The sequence below is a fragment of the Vombatus ursinus genome, unplaced genomic scaffold (assembly GCF_900497805.2).
Source record: "Vombatus ursinus unplaced genomic scaffold, bare-nosed wombat genome assembly UNPS02015255.1, whole genome shotgun sequence".
Classification (NCBI taxonomy): domain Eukaryota; kingdom Metazoa; phylum Chordata; class Mammalia; order Diprotodontia; family Vombatidae; genus Vombatus; species Vombatus ursinus.
The window spans coordinates 26,519,785-26,546,336 of NW_020955033.1; the positions used below are offsets into that span (position 1 = coordinate 26,519,785).

Consider the following 26,552-nt stretch of genomic DNA (forward strand, 5'->3'; position numbering starts at 1 on the left):
TGTCTCCTAGATCTTGTTGAATCATTGTTGGGGTCAATATCTTCTTCCAGGGTGATTACCCCTTGGGGCTTCTAGGCCAGGGCTATACATAATCTGCAGGCAGGGTCTAGCTGTAAAAATTGATCTGTATCTTATGTCTATATGAAAACATTTCCCTAATCTTAAATGCTCCATTTTCTTAACCAGATCTCATCCTACTGCTTCATCATTACCTAGAATAGGAAAGGAATTCAAAAGGGTGTATTAACAGATTTTAATTCCCTATTTGTTTTGAAGTAGGAAGAGATCGGCTGTTTTACTTTCTAGTCTCTCCATCTCTTCCTTACCTGACTTTTAGCTGGGTAACAGAGGCCAGCTATCCAAGTGATAACACTACCTAAGTGGGGGCAGATGCATGCTGGGGAGGTAGAAGCCAGAAGAGTTGATGAAATGGCTCATTCCTTCCTTTTATGAGTCTGGCTGAAGGTACTAAAGATGTTAAAAGACCCTGCCAATGCCCAGACCATAGGCCCAATCTTCCTGTGTTCTAGTTGAAAAAGTGGGTTTGGGTATATATGCTTTAATCAGAGGCACTCTATAGGGAAAAATTAATTTCAGTTCGGGGCTCTCAATGTTGCAAACTAGGTCAAGCAAAGTCCCAACAAATTCAAGTATCAATACATATGAAGACATACTTATACAGACCTGAAAGGTTAGGAATGGACAAGGGGGTTTCTGACCCTATCTGAAGGTAACTCTCCAGTGGGGCATGAATGGAAACTGCTCTACTCAATATATTTTGCACCCCGAGACTTCACCTTGTGTAAGCATCCCTTCATCAGTGTGTCCTTTGCCACCCTTTGATAACACCTTGTTATAAACACTCAGGTAGCTGGAGGTTCACCAATACAGACTATCATACACATAATGTCATGAATTTGAAGTACAAGGGGTAGAGAGGGACACCTTTAAGATAATATCAACTGTGTTTTTGTCAAGGAATTATAAATCAAGCCCAAAAAGTTCTGGTTATGATTAACATTAAGCACGGAAGGATCCTGATCAAATAGGATCTTTGTCTTAATTTCTATTGTTGTATTGTCTTTGTTCCTTCATGACCAAAGGGAAGGCCAGATCCAACACTTCCCCAATTATGACACAGATATTAGAATCATATTAGCACCCCATTTCTATTCCATTATAATTTGCAATCCACCAAACAGTATTAATACAATTTGCCTGTAAAATAAATAAAAATGAAATAAAATTTAATGTTAAAAAAAAAAAGGTTAAGAAAATCAGATAGAGGTATTGATTCCTTGTGAGAAGAAATTATTTATACAAAATCCATCCTAATTCCATGTATGTAAATATATACACACACACATGAAATCTCTGCTATAACACTGTTTTAGACTGGCCATGTATAAGAATGGGTCCACTGAAATTGTGTAATCTACAAAATCAATTAACAAATTTCAAAATCTAAATCACTAATTCAGTAACTCAAATAGTCATCTCCTACCTTTTTTCACTTGAACACATCAGAGTTTACTGAAATGGTCCACTTTTATTTGCTCTGACACACGCAGAATCAAAGGTTGATGTATGTAACTTTCACTTCTCAATGAACAAAAACAATATTCTTTAGACCATATTAACTCAAGTGTACATGTCCAGAATGTAGTCACGTACCTTTTCTGAAAACATGCACAAACACAGCTTCAACACTACTAGAAAAGTTCTGAAACTTCATCTGCTTTGGAAAGCTGCTTCAGACTTTGAACAATGTCTCATATAGAACAATTTAGCAAATTTTCCCTGGGTTGATTTTCCAATGCTTCCTCCAAACCCCCAATTCCTATCCCAATCCACACTTACAGAAGTAGGTAAGAAGTCATTAGCTTTACATTTTTCTCTCTCCTATGCTAAAGCCCAATGGTGCTCTGCCCCTTGCATTTTTGCTGTGCGATCAACAGTCTTAGAGCTTGGACTTCTATTGCAGTTTGGATTATCAACTCTACACTGAGCTACCGTCATTAGTGCTTTTTGGAAGAGGGTGATGTTAATTACATGACCTACATACTAAAATTCTCTAATTTACATTGCCCTATATATGCCAAAAGCTTTTTAGTCACTACTAAAAGAAGAGATTTCTATTTGTCATCTTGTTCCCCATATTTATTATTGCTTTTCCTCTTTCCCTTAAACCATCCCATTTTTCTCCCACACAGAAAGGCACTCCAATTTTAAAAGACGCTTGGCCACAGGAAAATGAGAACTCTAGAAGTCTTCTCCAACCTGAAATCCACATTGTTGGCTTAATGGTTCTTGCTCGTAGATGAACACTTTCAAAATGAGGCAGTTGAATCTATCCCGAGATATGCATCATTCACTGACAAATGAGTTAGTCCAATTCTAGCACTCAAGGAATAGAAACACAGCTGCACACACTAGGGTTTACTGATACCATACAAACATGCCTGGATCACCTCTTCACTTTTTTCCAATTTGAATCCCTAGTTTTCTTCAAAGCCCAGCTCAGGTGGTTACCTTTTACTTACACAAGATCTTTCCTGTCCCCTTCCCCAAAAAACCTGTTAGCACCTTCTTCTGTATCTTAAAATTTATGTACTTTGTAACTATCTGTGAACATGTATCTCCCCAGAAGGAAGCTCCTTAAGATCAGAGATGGTTTCATTTTTTTCTTTGTATTTTCATGACCTAGAACAAAGTTTTGTACATTTTTTGGCACCCAGATCTGTAAGGAACTCATCATCTGGAATCCTGAGCTAAAGATTCATGGATCATAGATCTAGGAATAGAAGAGAGAGGCCATTTAGCCCCAAACCTTCATTTTATAGAGGAAACTGAGGTCCAGAGAGGTTAAGAAACTTGCCCAAGTAGGGCATATAATAGCCTAAGATTTGAACCCAGTTCCTTTGACTTCATAGCCACATCTATTTCCAGTGTACCAGGCTGATAAAGACTTGCAACTCAATTAACTGAGAGTTTAAGGGAGTTACCTCCAGACCTTTAAGAGATTAAATGGCTTGACCATGATAGCAAGTGAGAAGCAGGTCTCAAACACTGGCAGCCAAGTGACTGAGTATAGTCAAGAAGACTTGAGTTTAAATCCAGCCTCAGACACTAACTAGCTGTGTGACCCGACAAGTCACTTAACTTTTGTCTGCCTCAATTTCCTCATCTGTAAAGTGGGCATCTGCCTCTCATGGTTTTCATAGTGAGAAAATAAAAATTGTTGTAAAATGCTTTGCAAAATCTTAAAACTCTATATGAAAGCTAGCTTTTATTCCTAAATCCACATTCAATCCCAAGAGCTCAAAGGGGTAAGTGGAAAGGGCACTGGCTCTGGGATCAAAGGACTTGGGTTCAAATTCTGTCTCTGATGCTTACTACTGTGACACTGGATAATCAATCAATCAACAAGAATTTTTTAGTCATTCCGTTTCTTACTGTCTTCCCTCTTGTCCTTAGAGAATTCTCTTCATTTCCCACCTGTTTGCTTTCTGGGACTACATCATCTCCAGAAACTCATCTTTCTGCAAGACAAAATCAACTCTGAAACTCCCACCTCCTCAGCACCCTTGCCCCTGGGCCCCTCCCCACTTCTGACTGGAGAGGGTGGACATTGGGGAGGTCCTCCCAGATTCTCCATTATTTAAGGAAACCCAGAGAATTCTTCTCATCACTTCCTATCCATTTGTTTTTTTGGACTAATCATCTCCAGAAACTCATCATTCTGCAAGCTGATATCTACTCTGAAACTCTTGTGTCCTCACATCATTTCCCACCCAGGCTGCAGTTCATCAAGGTCCCAAATGGGTAGCCTACCACCTCACTCCCCAGCTTTTCAGTTTCTTTTTGTGTTGTTTTCTTTTGTTGAACTGTGAGCTCCTTGAGGGCTGGGACTGTTTTTATACCTTTCTCTGTATCCCCAGTGCTTAGCACAGTCTCTGACACATAACAGGCACTTAAAAAGTATTTATTTAGTATGATCCTTAGGGGAAAGGATACATTCACTCTATTGTCTACTATGTGCCACGCATTGTCAGGTGCTGGGGATTCAAGGGCTGTAAGATCAAATCTGCCTTCAAGAAGCTTACATTTTACTAACATTTAGCTGATTGCATCCAAAGTTTTTCCTTATACTGAGCTAAAACCTAAATGTGCATTTTGTACCCATTATTCCTAATTCTGCCCACTAGTGTCAAACAGAACAGATCTAATCCCTCTTATACAGGAAAGCCCTTCAAACACTTGGTGAAAACTATCAAATTCCCCTATGTTTTCAATAGAGTCATAGACTTTGAGACGGAAGGGACTTTATAGGCCCATCAGGTCTAAACCCCTCAGTTTACAGATGAGCAACTATTGTGTCCAGGCTAAACATCAGCAGTTTCTTCAGCTAATCTTCCTATGGTGGGATCTGGCCTTTTACCATCCTGGTCACCTTCCTCTGGATGCCTTCAACAGCTCAATTTCCTTCCCAAGAAGTGGTACCCAGAAGCAAACACAATACTTCAGATATGGTTTAACCAGGGTAGAACACATGACAATATGCTCCAAGAGGTCTTTCTTGGTCTCCCCAGTTGTTAGTGCTATCTCCTAGAAAGTTATCTTCTACTCACTCTACTTATCTTGTAAATTCTGATTTCTGTATGTTGACTCTTTCATTAGAATGTAAGCACTATGCAGTAAGGAACTGTTTGCTTTTTGTCTCTCCCCAGCACTTAGTAAAGCAACTGACACATAGTAAATGCTCAATAATTGTTTGTTGATTATTAACTTCCTCATCTAAGCACGATTCCTCTGTTAATACATTTTAAGAATTCATTAGCGTTTTTGGCTGCTATATAGGCACTGTGAACTCACCAGTTACCAAAACCCCAATCTAAACACATTTCCCTCACCTTACCTTACCAAGTTGATTGTTCTGAACTCAAATGCAAGACTTTTTCATTTATCCCTCACAAATGTAATCTCAGTAGATTAAGTCTCATGTTGGCCAGTATCAAGATCTTTTTAGATCCTTAATCATTTAAACTGCTCATTTGGTATTAATTGGAATTTGTTGTTTTAAGGTTTACGAAATCTCTTACGTACATGTTCTCATGCACAATAGAGAGGTTAAGTGGAAAGAACACTGGCTCTGGAGTTAGAAGACTTCAGTTCAAATCTTGTCTCTGATACTACCTATATGACACTGTATATTCAATCAAAAATCATTTATTATACATCCACTAGAACATACAACTTCTCATTTTCATAGCAGATTCTTAATAAATGTTGGGGTGACAAAACCACTGGTGTTACAGGTGTACCAGAATACACGTACTAATCATTGGTCCCTTAGCAATTTCCAAACTGTTCATTCTGGTTTTTGAGAAGAAAACCAGTTCTACACAGAATTGTAAACTAGGTCTCAGTAGAAACAGAAGTTAAGGATAGTACTGTTTTATACTCAGGAGGGAAAAGGAAATTGGAGATTTTTTTGAATACTCTATAGGTTAAGCAGACCCTATGCAGCTTTGCAATACCACCAAGCACAAGTAAGCTAGAAAGATACAATTTGACAAGCATTTATTAAAGTCCTAAGTTTTACAAAAGTATTACATTTTGCACTGGGGACATAAGGACAAAAACCAAATAGTTCTTTTCTAAAGAAGGTAAGAGGTTGAAGGAATTTCTTTGGTGGCAGGAGTCAGGCACTGTGCTGGGAATACAAATACAAAAAATAAAATATTCTCTGCTTCCAAAGTATTTATATTCTACTGGGGTGATAACCCTGGTATATGTGTATATAGACATTTATGTTACAGAATATATAATATGTAGTACATATTATGTATTCGTATATATATATATGTAATATATACAAAACAAAAATAAGGTAGCTTTGGAAGAGGTAAGTCACTTAACCTCCCGGAGGCTCAGTTTCCTAAAACTGTGAAATAAAGGGAGTAAACCAAATTCTCTCTGAGGTCCCGTCCAACTCTGAATCTATGGTCCTATGACCTGCCCACGTTCAAAGACAATTAAGGATCTAAGGCAGGATCTGAAATTAGGTTCCTTTTGACTTATGTCTAATGTTCTTTTAACTATACCTAACTGCTTCTCAGTTTTATGCCCTTTGCAAACTTTTATGTTATATATATATTCCTTTATACAAGTCACTGATAAAATATTAGAGACAAAAACATTGTTTGAGCACTCCACTACAGATATTCTTCAACGATGACAATGAACCATTAATGACTATCTATCTACCTTTGCAGTCCAGTCATTCAAACAAGCCTGAAGTCACCTAAATACTTTATCATCTGGCCCATAAGTCTCCAGATTATCCATCAGGACAGTATGAGAAACACTGTCAAATATATTACTAAAATCTAGGTAAGTTACATTTAAACATCCTCTGAATTTTCTAGGCTGGTTACCTGCCTAAAAAGGAAATTGGGCTAAAATGGCATGCCCTGTTCTTGCTGAAGCCACGCTCACTCTCTGTGAACACCACTCTCTTTTTTCGTCATTTGCTAACCATCTTTTTAATAATATATTTCTAGAATTTTGCCAGGAGTCAAGGTCAAACTCAATGGCCTATAGTTTGCAGCTTCCTTCATCCCTTTTTTGAAAGGGCATTTGCCCTTTTCCATTTCTGCAGCACCTCTTCTATTCTCCAAGATCTTTTTTAAAATGAGTTTTATTGATTTTTATACATCACAGTCATTCCATCACTCTCTTTTCCTTCCAATGAACCCTTCCCTGTAACAAACAATTAAGCAAAAACAAATGACACGGTCACCATGGCTGAGAGTGCATGACATTTTGTACCAAGACTCTATCTCTTTACTCCCCAGTAGCCATTTTTGTTTTGTCCTTTCCTGTTGACACACCATCCTCCTTGGTAAAGAAAACAAAAGCAAATTAAATGTTGAGTAGTCCTGATTCCTCTGTCATCATTACTATCATTCCATATCTTCTGAGTAGTGAGACTGCCACAGGAGGATACAATAGACTACCTAAACAGAAGGAGCAAGTAAATGAGTTTGGGAAATAGATCAAAGCTTGGCACTGATACATGATATAGTAGTGATGGCAGACTTCAATTATCAGGACATCTTCTGCCTGTCTCTTGCTGCCCAAAAGAAAAAATGTTAATAAAGTATTGGCTTGCTTTACTGATAGTTTCACCAATCAAAATGTAGAAGCACAAGGTAATGCTATTCTGGACCTGAATTTAACCAACAAGGAGTTTGCTGAAACATAATGGCAACTTTGTGGGTAGGTATCCCTGCATCTCAGAATTTCTCCTAAGGAAAATAGGAAGTATATCATACTTTCATATGAACCTTAGATTTTGAGAAACCAAATTTCAGAGTTCAGAAACTGAATGCTATGATCTAAAATTCTATAGAGAAAATCAGTTCAGGGGCAGCTAGGTGGTGCAGTGGATAGAGCACTGGCCCTGAAGTCAGGAGGACCTGAGCGCAAATCCAGCCTCAGACCAAACACTTGACATGTACTAGCTATATGACCTTGGGCAAGTCACTTAACCCCGGCTAAAAAAAAAAAAAAAAAGAAAGAAAGAAAGAAAGAAAATCAGTTCAGAAAGGACTAGAATCTCTCAAAAACAAAATGCTGAAGACACAAAGAGATATGATTCCAATGAGGAGGAAAAAGAATTGTCTAAAGAGACCAGTGTGGATTCACAGGAAAATTACCAACCAATTTACCTTTTAAAAACCTGTAAAGAAGATAGAAGCAAGGATGGGTAACTGATAATATAAAATTATGACCCTGCCTCATAAGAATAAGGTTAAAGTACAGAATGAATTATACTGTATATATAAGTATGTAAACAACACACTAAAGACTATACAAAGAGTTTTTTAAAAAATTATGTTGAGAAAAAGAGGAGGATCAAATAAGGAAAAGGACCACTGGTTAGGGTAGATAGGATGATGTCTGAGAATCACAGAATTTGAGAGCTGGAAGGGACATCTGGTCTACTTGATAGCAGAAAATAATTCCTAAAAATGGTCATTCAGTCTCTGTTTGAAAACCTCTAAAGAGGGTAGACACCACGTCTAGACAGTGTATATGATTAACAGCAGTTCCTCTTAGAAGAACTAAAATGACTAGGTGATTGCTTTTAAACAGTAACTTGGAAAAAAGAATACATGGAAAATAACACCAATGTAACATCTATTAAGTATTCCCCCCACAAAAAAAATCATTTTGCAAAGAAAACATCAGCATGTAAGAAAATTAATACAGTGACAGCACACAGGACCAGTTTTTTCTTTAGAGCTCCTATTTCAGTACCACCTTACATAGCTGACCATGGAATTGTGTGTTAATTACTCAATCAAACCTTGTACAACTGGTATAAATGAGTCATCTATAAGCCTTGAACAAAGAAAATGGCTAAATAAGCAGTGCGGTGGCAGGAAAAATCACCCTGGTTTTGGTAGTTTTAAGACTTGGGTTTGAAATCCAGCTCCACCATTTACCAGCTAGGAGACAATGAACAAGTCAATTAACAGATCCTCACCTGTAAAATTTACCCACCAATCTTCCTCGGTGGAGGGAGTTTCCACACCGGGATTTCCCCTACAGGGATGAAATCACAGGTACCGGAACAAAATATATATTTCACATATACCTGCGCCAAGTCCCTCCAGGGTTGTGTGTGTGTGTGTGAGAGAGAGAAAGAGAGAGGGTGTGTGTGTGTGTCTGTGTATAAAAGCACTTCTATAAATGTGAGATTATAAAGTCAGTTAAGGGATAGTCAACGTTAAACCACTGTCACGATGGAGCTTGTAAAACCAATCTAGGCTGAACATCTTCGAGGTTTTTTCCAAACCGGTCCCTCTCCACACCCAGTTTCTCTCCATGAGGAGCGCTACTCTAGAAATTTTCATACAGTACTGTGTCAAGATTCTCTCCTTTTTGCCCATTTCACATTTTAATTTGTGTCATTGTTTATTCGTGTCCATGCCCTATGTTTACCATAAGCTCCCTGAACTCAGAGAACATGTCCTTTTCCATCCATCCCCCGGCGCCGAGCACAGTGCCTTAGGACACAGGGGACGCTTGGTATTTTTTGAATCGGAATTTATACTTGGTCTTAGCCACAACGCCGAGGATCAAAAGCGAGAAGGAAGGCAGCAAACGAACCGCCGAGCCAACAATTACAGTCGGCGAGATGGGGACGAGACTTCTGGGCAGAGTCAAGATTTTTGAAGTGACCCTCAGCCTTTAACGGTCTTCCCTCCTCAGGGACCAACCGACCACCCGGCTGCCCCCCGCGCCATCGCTTTCCCGCGTCCACCCTCTGTGGGGTGGGTGGGGGGGCGTTCTGCGCCGGGGGGGAGGGCGTGGCGAGAGTCGCGAGGGACATACCGGCAGTGGGAAAGCGGCCGCGACGGGGAGGACAGAGACGCGCGCACTGAAGGGCCAGGTAGCCTGCCCCTCCCCCCCAAAGAGCCCGTAGAGAACGCCTCGGCGTACACACGTCCCCTGCCCTGGGTTCCGCCCCCTGGGAGAGCCAGTGTACCACGGAGAAGGTGGAGGAGAGAAAGGGAAGAAAGTGGGTCCGGTCAGGTCGGCTTTCGGCCACCCCTCCGCTTCCTGGATCTCACCGTAAACCGGGTCCGCGCTTCGGGCAAACTGAAGAGAGGCGGCGAAGGAGACATCTTCTCGCTTGCGCGTGCCCGTTAACGCGCCGTGGCGCCCGGTGATGACGCAGGGTCTGAGACACACAGCTCGCTCCTTTGCGCGGCTTGAGCGGCCCCGGAGCAGGCGCGTAGGGTACATGCGCAGTCGGTGGAGGGGGCGGAGCTTTGATTACAGGGCGGGTGAGGCTGCCGCGGTTGTGGCCGCAGAAGGTGCCATGTGATTTCGTGTTTTGCCAACGGTGGTGGTGCGAGGACTCAGCTCCTACCGGAACATCTGGTGTTTGCCTGCGGCTTGACCGTTGGTAGCGAGCGGGATTCGGTGGGGGTTCGGGGGGGCCTCGCCAAGTCCCGGAAAGGTGTCTCCCTCTCGCGTTGGCACCTCGATGATGCCTCTAGCCCGAGGCCCGCCCCCTCGCCCTCCAGAGCCCAGGCCGCCGCCGGGCGAGCTCGGACGCGGGCTGGGCCGGAGCAAATGTCCGCGAATCCCCCCTCCAGCCCACCCTTTTCCTGCTTCCTGAAGGGGCGACCCTGCGGGTTCTCCGCCAGCCCCCGCTGCCCCTTTCTCCATTGAGCCGCTTAGCGTGGCGAATTATTGCTCAGGGTCCATCCTGAGTCCTCCCGAGGGTATAGAAGTGACCCCGGGTTTTCGAAGGTTGTCACTAACGCACAAACCCCGGTGGGCGCTTACGAGCTGGGAAAAGTGACCATTCATTAAAGCGGAGCCTTGTCACGAGAAGGCTGACCGCCCAGAGACGATCCGTCCAAGACCCAGCGTGGTTGGAACCTGCCGGGGTGGAGCACCAGCCCAGATGAGGTCATACCTCTTTGGAGGTATTGCTGCACTGTTTGGCACGTGGGGTGGTAAAATGGACCTATGTTGTTGTTTTTTTTCCTTAAATTCTCTCTCTCCTGGTGCTTCAGGAGACCAAGGGTGAGCGGTTTGAGTCAACAGGAAAAAGGATAGGGGCGTATTTTGTTCGCAGTCATTCGACAAGTCTGTGGTTCAAGGCAACAAATAGCTTTAATTTTTTTTCTGTAATAGGTAAGATTCTCAGCTGAGAGTGGGGGGAGGGGGAGCCGTGGGAATGTGTCTGTGGATGAATATTTCTATTTGAGTGATTTTTTTTTTAAACCAACATATTGATGTGTTTTATGTCTCAGTTACATCCCGGTAAGCAGGTCCCCTTCCTCCTCACCCCATAGTGCCATCCCTTAAAAAAAAAAGTTAAGCAAAGAGAGCAAGGCCATCCAATGTAGTATCTTGACCGAAAGCACATTTAATTTCCATTCTGGCAAATGAATTGCTGGAAGGATTTACAAAAGAGGTTACAGGTGCCATAGCAGAATTGTGAAGATAAGGATTGAGAATTGAGGAGGGTGTGGATTCTTATATTGAAGTCTTTAAGTTGCATTTATCATAATCTGTTTGTGTATTATATCTAGTCCCCTACTATTGTTTTTCTATCAATCTTTAAAACAGCAGTTGATTTTTCCTTTAAAAATTTGCTGAACTTGACATTTACTACCTGTGTGGCCCTGGCCAAGTCACTTAACTCCCATTGCTTCACCAAAAAGAAAAAAAAAAAGGAAGAATTTGCTGAACTAAAAAAAAAAAAAGAATTTGCTGAACTGCTTTTTAAAATTTTTCTTCCAAAGCGTTTTGTCCCTCTTCAAGCCTCCCATGGCTGCTCCTCCTCCCCCACTCTCAGCTGAGAACCTTACCTCATATATTACAGAAAAGAAAATTAAAGCATTTGTTGCCTTTAACTCCCTCTTCTCCCTTCTTCCTCAGTTCCTATCTCTGAGGTGCTTTCTGCCACGCCCTCCTTCACCCCTGTCTCACATAATGAAGTGGCCTTACTCCTTACCAAACCTAACCTCTTACTTGTTCAAGATATCCCATTCCATTGTCTCCAACAAATTGCTGCCTCTGTCATTTCCACACTTTTACTTATTTTCAATGTCTTCTCTACTGGCTCATTTTCTTCTGCCTACAAACATGCCTGTCTGCCCTATCCTGAAAAAACCCTCACTGATAATTACCATCCTACCTGTCTTCCCCACTTGTGGCTAAATTCCTAGAAAAGGTGCCTCTGCTTTCACTGCTCTCTTTAATCCCTTACTATCTGATATCTGATATTATCATTACACTGAAACTACTCTCTCCAAAGTTACTAATAATCTCTTTATTTGCCAAATCCAATGACCTTTTCTTGATCTTCATTCTCCATGACCTCTCTGCAGCCTTTGACACAGTTGATCACTCTCTCCTCCTTGATACTCTCTTGTCTCTAGGTTTTCAGGATACTACTCTCCTGGTTCCCCTTCTATCTATCTGGGTCTTCCTCCAGATCATGCCCTCTAACTGTGAACATCCCTCAGGGTTCTGTCCTGGGCCCTCTTTTTCGTCTGTACTACTTTGGTTGATGATCTCATCAGCTCCCAAGGATTTAGTCATCATCTCAATGCTGATGATTCTCCAATCTCCTGTTTCCAACTGCCTTTCAGACATCTTGAACCGGATGTCCAATAGGCATCTTAAACTCAGTATGTCCAGGACAAAAATTCCCCACTTTCCCTATTGTCGTAGAGGCTAACACTACTAAGTCCCTCAGGCTTTGCAACCTAGGAGTAATCTTGTATTCCTGTCGCTTATTTCACCTCCCCCCCCCATATCAAATCTATTGCCAAGGCCTATTGATTTCACTTTTGCAACATCTCTCAAATACACCCCCCTTCTCTCCTCTGACATTGTTACTACTCTACTTCAGGTGCTAATCACCTCACACCTTGATTATTGCAATAGCCTGCTGGTGGGTCTGTCTGCCTAATGTCTCTCCCCACTTCAATTCATTCTCTATTTGTTACTGAAGTGATTTTTCTAAAATACAGGCCTGATCATGTCACTTCTCTATTCAATAAATTCCAGTGACTCCCTATTGCCTCCAGGAGCAAATACAAAATGCTCTGTTTGGCATTCAAAGCCTTTCATAACCTAGCCCCCTTCTCCCTTTCCAGTCTTCTTATACCACACTCCCCTGCATGTATTCTTTGATCCAGCAACACTGGCCTCCTGGTTGTTCCGATGAACAAGATGCTCCATCTCTTGGCTCCAGACATTCTCTCTGGCTATCCCCCATGCCTGGAATGCGCTCCCTCCTCATCTCCACCTACCAACCTCCCTGACTTCTTTTTAAGTTTCAACTAAAATCCCACTCCAGGGAGCCCTCTCCAACCACTCTTAATTCCAGTGCCTTCACTTTGTTACTTATTTCCTGTTTATCTCATATATAGATTGCTTGGTATATATTTGTTTGTGTATTGGCTCTCCCATGGTCTTTTGTCTCTTTGATTGTCTTTTGCTTCTTTTTGAATCTGCAGGGCTTAAGATGGTGCCCCACACAGAGTTGTTGTTAATCCTTCATTTTCAGAGAGGGCCAGTGACATCATGGGGTGATGACTTGTTTGAGTGAATTAGATTAAAGTGAGGCAGAGTTGCACAAAGTCATCATCCTCACTCTTTCTTCCGAAGTCATCGTCAAGTGGCAAAACAAAAGTCAAGACAACTGGCAATGGCTTGAGATTCAGTGATTGATCTTGGCATCTTCAGTGCCTGACTAAACTCTAAGCCCTCCACAGCACCTACTCTAGCCAACTTCATGGCCGTTGGAATAAATTGTTCTCATCTACCCATTCTGCCAATGGAAGTCTTCACATGCTTGGAGTAGACATCCTCCTAACTCACCAACAAATCTGAGGCCTTTTGGTTACCCTCAATCTGGTTTTGTCCATCTGGTGAGACAGTTTTACTAAAAGGAGTGTGGGCACTGTACCATGCTACAGCTTTTCAGAGCCACAGGTGAGAGTTGGATGAAATGTGTACACAAAAGGCAGATAAGCAGCCCTGAAAAGGGCTCAACAAGCCCTCACACCAGAGGTGCTAGTTACACAGTAAACTCTTAATACAAAGTGATTGGTAGATTGATTGCAGGGAGATCTCACTGAGTAGGAGAGTGGAGAGAGGGAATATATTTGGAAATGAATGTGTAAAAAGGCATCATTAAAAAGGCTAAGGAGTTTGATTAAGATTTGGTCACTTGTTTTACATGGGGTTTTGTTGTTGTTAATAGTTGTTAATTTCATAATAAAAATTGTTTTAAAAAGAATCATCTCACATTAGGAAATTAAATGATATTGTTTCATTGTTTGAGGTACCTTAAGTATTATATACCTTCTTTGTCTTTCCCATTACTTTCTCCTTTGAATTCAACTTTGTCTCAAATCCTGACAGCCACTCCTGATTTTCCGGCATTTGCTGAAGAATTGTAAATTTTATTGCAACCTCTCATCCTAAGTCTGTATTTGACCTTATGCTTTAGGTATGTTTTCTATAGGCAACATACTATGGGGTCTTACTTTTTAAATCCTTTTTGTAGGGGAATTGAATCCATTTATATTAAAGATTATTATTGTTTGGTTTGTACTCAAACATAGCCTATTATTTGTCAGCACAAAATGCAGTCAACATTATTTCACTAGTGTCAACCTAATTCTAGTCTTTGAACTGACATACACCTTACTATAAGCATAGTTTCTAAGTTTCTCCTATTACGAATATGAAATATTCAAACTTTTTCAACTTCAGCACCCTTTTCCAAGGTTCAGAAAGCAGAGTTACTTAGAGTTTGTCCAATTTTCCCTTTCTCCTTCCACTCCCCCCCCTTTTAAAAAATCTTCAATCAAAATATTCCTTTTATCTTTTTGGGGTTAATTGTTAATTAATGGCCATTATTTCTTTGTTTTCTCTCTTGAAATAAGGGAAATTAAACAATCTTTTCCCTAAATTCTTCAAAATAAGTTGAAGGTACTTTGAGTCAACACATTCATAGTTTTGAAGTTGCTTTACCTTGATAAAGCTCTTTTTGTTGGTGGGTTTGCGTATCAAAGGCAATATCCATGATTAATTTGTAATGTAGAAGAAAACTTTATACCCTTCATTTTAGTTACAAACCTACTAAAAACAATTTTTGTTAATTTAGATTAGTTAGGCATTTTTCGCCTTAGACAAAAATCCAAACTCCTCATATCCTTGGAAATCCCTTGAACACAGGCCATTTTGGAGTTACAATTTATAGTTTCAAACAACAAACTTTTACAGTCAAGATTGAAGAAGGGTTCAGAGTTTAGATAATAGTCTCCAGCAAATAATAGTCACTTAATTTTTGGCGTACCTTAAAGAATGATTTTCCTAAAATCATTCAATTCCTTTTTGACTACAAGCAGTCTGGTAGACCAGTCCACAGACCCCTTGATAAAGCAACTTAATGTGAATTTGCCAGTAGATGAGAGGGAGGCAAGAGGGGGGCCACACAACCTAGGGAGTGAGGGGGCCAGCACGTAGTTCACGGATGTGGGGGGCCAAGGACAGAGAAGGGAGAGCAGGAGGAAGAATGCACAGGGCCAGCCTCAGTGGAGCCTGACTGGAACCCTGGAGGAAGAACAGGTTTGTGGGCAGGGAAGGTAGATGTGTGGGGACCAGACATGGGCACAGACAGGAGAAGACAGAGTCGAGGGGATCCAAATGGGAGGGATGGAAGACAAGATGCTGGAGAGGACAGGTGGGTGGGCAAAGTGGGCAAAGGTCCCCTCTTAGTGCAGGAGGTCTCAAGTCAAGCAACTGGTCCAGCTTCAGTGACGTTCTCTTCAAACATCTGCTTTCATTTGGAGGGCTGTTTTTTTGTTTGTTTTTTGGTGGGTGGTTGGGAGGCAGCACGTATCTGGGTAAATCCAGAATTGTCTGTATTCCCTTAAAGGATTCTTGTTTCAAAGAGGCAAAGGTGGGCTCATAAGATACTTCCATTAAGACTTCTCTTAATTTGATCATTATCCTAATCATTTGAAAGAGGAGTCCTGGGATAATCAGATAGGCCCAGGGATGGGTTAGGAACTGGTTAGACTTTTGATAAGAATAATAAAATAAAAAATTTTAGTATGTGACTACTTCAAAATTCATAGTTAAAGACTAATCAAGTTTTTATTTAGATTAGACCAAAGGCTTCAGATTAGGGTACTGACAACCCAAGAGGTTAATGTCAGCAAGAAAAAAACCATACATACAAAATTTTTTGTAGCAGTATTATTTATATTAGCAAAAAACTAGAGACAAAATATTTTATCAATCAAGGGATGACTAAACAAACTGTGATTTGGGAATATAATTTAATATTATACCATAAAAATAATATAAAGAATTCCAGGAAACCTAGAAAGATTTATGTGAAGTGATGCAGTATGAAGAAAAGAGTCCCCCAAAAACTATACACAATGACAATGTAAATAAAGACAACATTAAAGACAAAAACCTCTGAAGTCATACTAACAGTATTTGTACAAAGCTATTAAGGTATCAATTCCTTCTTTTAACATTTAACCAAAAAAAGAACTATGTCATGTACATTCATTGAATGTACTTTGATGGGGCTGGAGGGGGATGGGGGAGGCAGAAGGATGAAAATATTTTTGTATTTTGTTAAAATAAAATGCATCGAAAAGGGAAGATAAAAGATTCTCGGTTTTGTTTTATCGGTAATTGTTATTTAACAAAGCCCAATTTACCTTGGTTTACAGCACGTTATATTCCAGCTCTCCCATTTCTCATCCTGGATTAAAAAAAAATTCTGCATGATTCTCATTGATGTTTTTTGATATGTGATATTTCTTCTTGGCTGCTTGTAAAATAATATCTATTACTCTATTCTTGAAATTTGATGATATATCTGGGTGAGTTAAATATGGGATTCTTCTATGTATTATTGTGCCATCGTCTCTAGATCTGTCAATCTGGACCCTGTATCTTGATTTCTATACCTTGACTTTCTCATGATTTCTTGAAATATACCATTTAGATTCTCTTCATATTTTTTCAGGTATTTCAGTAGTTCTCAGGTTATCTCCCTGAGTTCTGTTTTCTAGTTCTATTACCTTTACTTATAGAGTTCACAATTATTCTATCAGTTGTATTTATTTCTGTTTTTTTATTGTTTGTTCTGTCATTTTTACTCCACGTATATTTTTTCAACAATTCTGTTATTTTTATTTTATTTTGGGGGGGCAAAATATTGTAATTTATTGAAACTCAACTTTAAAAATGTAAAATGCTGTAGTATACAATATATTACACACAGCACCCTCAGGTGTACATTAAAGTCAAGTCTGTTATTTTATTAATATTCTTCACTGATTGAAGTTGTGTTAATTGTCACTCTTCTTAAAAACTTACTTCCTTTCTTTTATTAATTTAAATTCAGCCTTTGATATTAGAACTTCCTTTAGTTCTAGTGCCTTATGATAGATCCAGTTTTGTTTCTAGAGCCTTGGATGAAGTTATATTTCACCTTTTCAAGGATGAAACTATCATTTTCTGGTATCTTCTCTTTGGCTTTTTGTTGTTGTTGTTGTTGTTCTACATTGCTTATTCATTGTATTGGAACTTAAAAAAAATTTATTCACTTCTTTAACTTTTCCCTTTCCTTAAAATTAATTTTATAGTAAGGGTTTTTTGGCAGGATTCTAGCTAAAGTCTCTCCCAGTTCCAAGTTTAGCACTCTTTCTTTTATAGTACTATGCTGACCAATTCTCTTGCTTTAATTCCAATATCATCATTGATGCATCTGTCCTCAAACTCCTCAAACTGTCAAAAACTAAGTTTGAATCACAGATAATTCTCCAATAACGACCTTTCCTCTTGCATTAATTGTACCACCTAATCAAGTATAAGTTCCCTTAGTTATCTAACGATAAAGGTTATCCATTCCATGCCTAATCTATAGCAAAGTTATGGAGTTGCATCCTAAAGGCCTAGCCAGTGCTGCTAAATAAGACCAAGGTTTTTGTCTGCCTTTAGTGGCAAATGGGTAGATTTCAATAATGGTTACTATAAGAAGTGGAGCTTGTTGATGTAGGGACAGTCATCACCTGTAAAGATTGCTTGGCTACCACACTGGCAATTACTGCCTGTTTCTAGTAACTACTTCCTCATGCTGTTCAGCAATCATATTTGCCAATTCTTTCAATTCTCTAGGGCTGTTCTTCTGGGCTGGTGGCTTGAACTCATTGTGGGTTACTAGATACTGCCTGATCATCTCATTTTGGGTTTCCCTGTTCTGCTAATGGTTGGTGTTCTGACCTTTCCAGTCCAAAAGCCATTCTCCTTGTTAGAACTGAAGAAAAATATAAGATAATTAACAATTCTTTCCTTCTGTTATAAGTTTAAATCAGCCCATCTATCTTAAATTCTCTATAGGGAGTCCACCTGAAATACTAGAGGCCTTGTTTAAGAATTTAGTTTCTTTAGCGTTGGTTCCCCATTTGTTCTGAACTTTAGCTACTCCTGACACATTATTTATGTGTTTAATCTTCACTTACTTGCCTTTGCTTCTATTTTCTGTATTTATCTTTTTAATTTCTGAGTTCAGTAATGAGTTAATTCCATTTATGTCCACATCAGTTTCTTCAGAATGCTTATATTTCCCTGCCTTATGGCATTCATTCATTTTTGCTTCTTTTTCAGAATTTCGTTTTGGAGAGCTTCCTATTCTTCATGGGAAAACTTCCCCTGCAAAAATATTAGGCCATTGAACACTAATCTTACTTGTTTTTTCTTTGAACCTTTTGAAATTTGCTGTCCCAAAGTCTAAGTCATAAAATGCAAATCATATTGCATGGTTTCCTTTACCTTCACTGTGATAAACTCTAAGATGGGACAGTCCCTTGCCTTTAAGGTTCATTCTTTTACTTCAGCAACATTTCTTGTACCTCTTAAACTATTTGTTGATTGACTGAAGTGAGTATCATTAAGGTAAGTGCAGATTTCATTATTTGCTTTGCTTTTAGGAGAGAGTTTCAGCAGATGTCTGGATAGTACAAATTCTCCATTACAACAATATCATGTTTCTTTGCCAGGTTTGTGATATTTTGAAAATTCCTTATCTGATTCTTCTTATGTCGTAGTCATCCTACAACAATATTACTTTTGGTTTCCCCTCCATAGATCCTCTTCCAAATACTCTTTTTTTTTTTTTTTAATTTAGGCAATTGGGGTTAAGTGACTTGCCCAGGGCCACACAGTTACTAAGTGTCAAGTGTTTGGTCTGAGGCCGCATTTGAACTTAGGACCTCCTGACTTCAGGGCTGGTGCTCTATCCACTGCGCCACCTAGCTGCCCGTTCCAAATACTCTTGACCATGTTTCTCACCTAAGGTTCCTAGACTTCTTTACATGAGTACATATTTATAATATATAATCAATCAATCAACAAACATTTACTAGGTATGTATTTTGTGCTAGATGCTGCAGAGGATACAGAAACAAAAAAATGCTAGTATCTAGTAATAGCTACCATTTAGAGAGTGCCTACTGTGTAACAGGCAATGTGCTAAGCACTTTATAGATATCATTCCATCTGATTTTCACAACAGCCCTGGGAAGTAGGGGCTATTATTATCCCCATTTTACAATTGAGGGAACTGAAGCAAACGGTAGTTAAGTGGTATGCCTAAGATCACATAGCTAGTGTCTAAGGCCAAATTTGAATTCAGATCTTCCTCACTCTAGTCCTGGCACTCAATTTGGTCATCTAGCTGCCAAAAAAAAGGGGGGGAATAGTCTCTGTCCTGAAATAGCTTACATTTTATCAGGGGAGATAATATGGCAATTATGTATGGATATGAACATATATAAGAATATACACATGCACAATAAATATGTATATAACATATACCACCCTGGCCCCTGCTGCCTGAAGGCCAGTGAGGGTACATTTCACCTTACAGGGTTCTCTAGTACCCTCAAAGGGATTTGGGGGTGTCTAGGCTCTCTGCAAATGGCTCTAGCCCCAACCAATGTTCCCTCAAGTGGACCCCTGCACCCCTGTTCCATTTAGCCAGTGATAGATTAGCTTTTATGAAGAAATATTTACTTCCAATTATAGTGTCAAATATACAAACTTACTCTCTTTATGCTTTGGATGACCCCTCCCCTCCACTTGGTACTGTCTCAGTCTCTAGGGAGGGGAAAGGGTTTAGGTTCATAGCTTTAGCTCGGTTCTCATAGAGTACTGTCTCAGCTCCAAGTCCAAAACCTTTCTTGGGCTTGAATCCCAAGCATCCTGGCTTCTTGCAGCTTCCATGCCAGGCTGGCTAGCTGTACCACTCTACTGGCAATCCTGGTTTCAGGGTCTCCAAGCCTCCAACTCTTTGGTCCTTTGGGAATTGCCTCCAGCATTTGAAACTGAGAACAAATGACACAGAATAGAAACAAATGCCCCCAGGTCTGTTTCCTGAGACGGGATAAAAGAGAAGGAGAAGGAGAAGGAAAAGCCTCCTTTCACTGATTCAGTTCATGGCACCCATGCTGTGGGTGAACTGTGATTTTTATCCTCTCGATAAGAGTGACTGAAAACAGCAGTGGAGAGCGAACACCTCAGTCTTGCCAGGTTTAAAGGTACAGACAGCCAATCAAAGGAGGCTATCCCGACCCACATGGTAGGGAATGGAGGCCTTTATGTTAGGCAATCTAGACATGTTTCAAAGGCTACTCAAGGTAACCTCCATGTTAGGCAAACTAGACATGCCTGGATAAGCCCGGTTATACATAAATGGAGGGCAAAGAAGGAAATAAGCATTTATGTGAGCACCTACTGTGTGCCAGGCACTCTGCTAAGCATTTTACAGATGTTATCTCATTTGATTCTCACAACTACCTAGCTAGGTAAGTGCTATTATTATTCCCATCAAGGAAACTGAGACAAACAGAGGGATCAAGTGACTTGCCCAGTGTCACAAAATTAGTAAGTTTCTGAGGCTGGACTTGAACTCAGTTCTTCCTGACTCCAGGCCTAGTACTCTTTCCACTGTGCTACCTTCCTGTTTCAGATATGGGGGGAAGGCACTTTTAGCTGGGGGATAAGACCTCATGAAAAAGGTGACACTTGAGCTGAACTTTGAAGGGCACTAAGGGAGAAAGGCAGTTGTTAAGAATGAATTGTAGGCATAGAGCCTCAACGAAGGCACAGATATAGAATATGAAGTATCAAAATCCAGTCTGGTGGGTCCATAGAATTCATGAAAGGGAATAATGTATAATAGTTCTGGAAAGGTAGGATGGAGCATGGTTGTGAAGGGGCTTACATGCTAAACAGGTGTTTGTGCTTAATGCTAGATGTGATAAGGAACTGTGAAGTTTATCAAGCAGTAAGGTGACCTGGACAGACTTGTGCTTTAGGAAATCACTTTGGCAGCTGTGTGGAGGATGGGTGGGAAAGGGGAGAGATGAGGCAAAGAGGCTATTACAATAGCCTAGGCAAGAGGTGATGAGGGCCTAAATGAGGGTGGTAGATGGGAGTAAAGAGAAGGGGTCATACATGAAAGATTTTGTGGAGGTAGAAAAATCAAGATTTAGCAACTGTGGGGTGAAGGAGAGTAAAGTGAGGAGGATGACTCCATGGTTGTGAATCTGGGTAATTGAAAGGTATAGTGGTGCCTGGGACAGAAATGATGTTATCATTCATTCTTTGTTCTTGAAGAGGATTGATATTTTTGTGATAGTAAATTAGGCCATCTTTTGTCTCAATTCTTACCTAACCCATAGTCATTGAAAGGGTGTTACCTCAGATGAACCTAGGCCAGGGACAGATATAGGAAAGCTCAGAAGAAGGGTGAAGGGTGTGTGTGTGTGTGTGTGTGTGTGTGTGTGTGTGTGTGTGAAGAAGATGAGTTCTGTTTTGGACATGTTGAATTTGAGATGCCTACAAGATAGTTTAAAATGTCCTGTAGGTAGTTGGTAATTTAAAACTAGAATTGAGGAGACTAGAGATAGATAGATACAGACAGACAGACACAGACGGACAGACATGGGAGTCATTTGTACAGATATTTAAACCTATGGAGCTGATGGAGGGTACTGAGAGAGAAGAGAAGTGGGTCCAGAATGCCATATAGTTAGGGGGTAGCATATGGATGGTGATCTAGCAAAGGAGACTGAGAGTGGGTAGTTGGACAGGTGAGAGGAAAAGGCAGAGAAAACAGCATTGGGGAAACCCAGAGAGAAGACTATCCTGGAGGAGAGGGTATCAACAGTGTCAAATTCTGCAGAGAGATCCCTTATGTTATTTCCAAGTGTCTAAACTGGATTCAGGTTTGTTTCTATTCAGATTAATGTCATGAACTCATATTCCCTCTGAATTTCTTTCCCATAACCAGTCAATAATCAGTTCTACATCTCATGATGGTGCAAAAAGGGACAATTTACTTAATACAGAAAAGCATGGAAAATAGCAGAAAGAAGCATCCATAGCAACTACTCAATTCCTATTTCCCCAAACCATCCACCCCACCTCCAACATATAGGGCAGAAGGTTGCAAGTCCAACCACAGTCCTAGCCCTGCACTTCTCCTTTCAACTTGTTTGCTTAATCAAGGACATTGGACATGGTAGTAGAGGCTTGCCCGTTGCTGCAGAAACTGTGCAGCCTTAGTGTCTGCAAGCCTTTGCTGCTTGCTTCAGGGATACTGAGTCATCAGAAATCTGCAGCTCCTGTTCCAGGCATGGAAAGACAGGTTTCACAGGGCAATTAGGCTGCCACTGCATGGAGTCCAAAATCTGGCATCTGCAGCCATGGAGGAACCTCCATAGCTTACAAAAGAGCTGCATTGGCAAAAGCATACCAGAAACATAAATGTCTGTGTAACAGGAAACGGGCACTTACATTACTCTCTAATGTTACTCTCCATGTAGAAGAGGCTGGGGACCCTGCTTCTGGGAGGGTAATGATGGGCAATGGAGGTGCCAGAGAAAGACTAGAACATAACATACGTAGACATTTTGTAATTGGTTGCAGTCTGACAACCATGTCGATAGGAGATTTTTCTGACTAGAATTGGGAGTGCCTTGAAAAGGCACTCACAGACCAGAACTTTAGTCATTCTCTTCAGCTGCTTTTTTTTTTAAAAGGCATTTGGGGTTAAGTGACTTGCCCAGGGTCACACAGCTAGGAAATGTCAAGTGTCTGGTCTGAGATTTGAACTTAGGTCCTCCTGACTCCAGGGCCGATGCTGTATCCACTGTGCCACCTAGCTGCCTCCTTCAGTTGCTTTCTTATGGATCTCTGCTCCTCCTTTGACTCCTTCATTAATAGTGTCAGGTAAAAGAAAGTGTTACGTGGTGAGATTCAGGGTGGGGAGGCCTTGGTACTTCCTCTTCTTTTGTTTAGGTAAAGGAGATTAATTTGGAGGCTCTAACTTTGTGAGTTTCCAAAGGTCAGGAGAATAAGTCTCCAGTAGTCCAGACTGTGGTATAGGATTCTAGGAATTGATGCTGGGTTTTATAGTGAATCTTTCCATATATAGCCTAGTGAACAAGAAGTGACTTTCAGGAGTGACCCTCAGGATGCACCCCATTGATAGCTGAGACAAAAACTCATTTAGCAGCTATGCTGCCTTTGGACCTGAGACTAATGCTGTGTAGTGATTGAGCTAAATCTAAGCCCACTCTCTACCAAGACCAAAGTAGTAATGGAGTGAGTGTGCCTCTGAGGTGCTGGAGGTGGGATTTTGTACTTTTGTTTTTGCTATATTTTCTTTTTTCCCCTTCCTTTAAAAATTTTTTTTGGTTACATTTTGAGTTGTGAGCGATTTCCTTTCTCCCTCCCAAACCCGCACTAGAGAAGGCCAACATTTGACACAGATATATATATATTTATATATGTGGAAACCGTAAAATATATACTTCCATATATTAGTTCTTTCTCTGGAGTTGGATAGCATCTTCCTTCATAGGTACTTTGTAGTTGATTTGAATATTCATATTACTCAGAATAACTTAGTCATTCACTTATTGTTGGTATAACATTTTGCTGCTACTGTATACAACATTCTCTACTCATCTCACTAATTATTTCATGCAAGTCTTTCTATATTTTCCTTAAATCAACCTGCTTGTCATTTCTTATAGCACAGTAGCATTCCATCACAATGGTTTTAACCAGGTTGAGGGTAACTGACAGGCCTCAAACCTGTTGGTCAGTTAGAGGGATGTCTACTCCACTCATGTGAAGACTTCCCTCAGCAGAAGGGGCAGATGAGAACAATTTGTTCCAATGGCCGTGATGGTGACTGGAGCAGGTGCTGTGGAATGCTTAGAGCTTGGTTAAATATTTAAGATGCATTCTGGGCCATCGCAAGTCCTCTTGACTTTTGTCTTGCCGCTTGACTTAGCTGACTGTGAAAGAGAGAGTGAGGCTGACAGCTTTGTGCATCTTGGTCTAACTTAAATCCAATTCACTTGTGAGTTGAGACCTCACCCTGTGATGTCATTGGTCTTCTTCCAAAAGGAAGGACGATCTGTGGTCTTTCCTTCTCTATATACTCTTCTACCCTCTAACACCCCAAACATTGGTGTTCATTCCCCTTTTATGTCCTTTTTCCTCTTTGTTTTCCTCTTGAAATATATCTTCCTTTTCAAGTACTTCATGTCTTCCCATTTGTACATAGGCATATGTGTAGTATGTGCTACATGTACCCAGGCATATTCTAATTTAAAAAATATGATATTTTGCATCTAATTTTGAAAGTTAGTATTTTTAGAGTTTAGTTTTAAGTTTTTATTTCTTTAGTTTACTTGATGAATAAAAAAACTATCCTTTATCATTTGGCATTTAATAAATAGCTTTAAAAAATTCCCTGGGTGTATACTGTAATCAAATATGTACTAATCATGTATATGTATATACATTTGTATCCTTTATCATTTTGGTAAAATAATATTCTCTTATGTTCACATATCAAGATCTGTCTAGTCATTTCCTTTTCCATTAGACACACGGGTTTCACCCTTGGGGCTCTTTTGTTTGTTTTTGCTATTACAAAGAACGCTGCTATTAATATTTTTAACAGATGTTTACAGACAATTTTATATAACAGATAGCATCTTCACAGTCGTACGTTTGAATGAGTAGGATAGAAAATATAAGATCTGACTTTGTCTCTTATTAACTTTTTAAAAAAAAATTTATTTTGGAGGCAGTTGGGGTTAACTGACTTGCCCAGGCTCACACAGCTAGTAAGTGTCTGAGGCCAGGTTTGAACTGGGTTCCTCTGACTCCAGGGCCAGTGCTCTATGCACTAAGCCACCTAGCTGCCCCAATTATTAATTTTTTAAAAAAACATTTGATTTGGTAGAGCAAATTATAGCTTGAAAGATTCTCCTTCAACAGGGTGTCTCCCTAGCATATATCAGGATCATACCAGGTTTCTTGTTCAATGCAGCAGAGATAAGTCTGACATAAAACAAGGTCATGTGTCTGTCAAATGTGTTTAACATGGTCATTGAGAATGCTCAGAGTCCAAATGCAAGTGATCCTGGTATAAAGAGAAGTTTCCCAGGTGCTCCAGTTGATGGGAGATATTGTGTTAACTGTATTAAGCTCCACCATTGCAGAGCCTACTTAATGAGCTCTGTGACCACTTGAGAGATTGAAGTAAAAATCTACTTTAGAATTTGTTTAGAGCCATATTTTACAGGTATTTGGAAGGGTTTGGGGGAGAACTTAAGCAAGTCACTGCTTTTACTCTGCCATCTTCTGAAGGTGAAATCTAGACATGAAAAAAACAACCAACAAACAAATGAATGAAGAATTTATTAGATAGTGGATATGCAGCTGGCCTTAAAATTAGGACAACTTGAGTTCAGCAAGTTACTTAACTTCTCAGTATCCAGACTACACTAAGACTGTTAACCAAAGGTTTGCCAATCTGCTTCAGTAGAAGGAATTTCATCTAAGCATAAATGAAGATGGTATAGGGAGAGTTCCCTATACTAATGAAATATGTATGGACTTAAAGAAAGAATTAAATACAATTGGATGGGTCAACCATCCTTCAAGAGTACAAAGCTCTCTTAGCATTTTGCAGTGAGTTGCACTGATCCCATGACTGATCAGTTGGACATTGGTTGACAAGCTAGCCCCTTTGATTCTAAGGGAGGGAGAGGGTGGAAGCCTTCAAGAGGGGAAATTGAGCTCGTACCAGTGCATGTGGGCTGAAGAGGGAGTGCCCTGGAACATCTCCCACAAACAGCAGAGAAGAAGCTTGGGAAAGCAATCCCTTGAAGCAGGAGAACTACAGTAATGAGATTGCCAGCACTGAACTTTGGAGTCAGGAAGTGTGTCTGAATGGATCTAGTTTTGCTTAACTCATCTAGCAGGACAGAACTCCAAAATGGCGATTCCTCACTCTCCTCCTCATTCCCTCCACTTGTCTTGATAGAGTGTGTACCTCCTAACAAAAAAACAAAAAACAAAAACAAAACATTTCAGCTTCTTTAAATTTATTTACCTTCCTTTTTACTTTCTCTTTAAGGCTGGTTCAAAGATAAATATAGTTAATTATTGCATTACGCAGCCATGTGCTTCATACTCAAATGTAGCCGAGAGTGACAAAAGAGGAAGGCACCAACGAAGGAGAGAAATAGATTTTTACAACTGCATTATATGTTTTCCTGGGCAGTTTATGCTTGAGAACTTGGGGTGAACAAAAGAACAATTATTGATCCATTTTCCAAATGAGTCAAGTTTTGGCTGAGGTAAGCTGTGCTGAGCTAGCTGGCTTTGAGATGCCAGCAGGATATTGGCCACTTCCCCTCCCATTGTTTTCCAGAAGCTAGTTTGAAAGGAAGAATACTTCCCTAGAGGGGAGGAGATAAGGAAGTGGCTAGAAAGGAGTAACCTGACCTACCTAAGGGTGGAGGCTAGTGAGAAGGAATGACTAACTTGCCTAGGCTCACAACATACCACCACACCATTGCTAGAAGTAAATC

At 40.3% G+C, this 26,552-nt stretch overlaps 1 protein-coding gene across 1 annotated transcript in view; it reads right to left on the bottom strand.

The window, feature by feature from the left end:
- Positions 1 to 9,743, bottom strand: part of LOC114031894 (THO complex subunit 1) — a 67,574-nt gene extending 57,831 nt beyond the window's left edge. The window contains exon 1 of the mRNA XM_027847089.1: positions 9,648 to 9,743. Coding sequence (XP_027702890.1) covers positions 9,648 to 9,701 — 54 coding nt within the window. The 5' untranslated portion in view covers positions 9,702 to 9,743. The remainder of the gene's footprint in view (positions 1 to 9,647) is intronic.
- Positions 9,744 to 26,552: the final 16,809 nt, after the last annotated feature.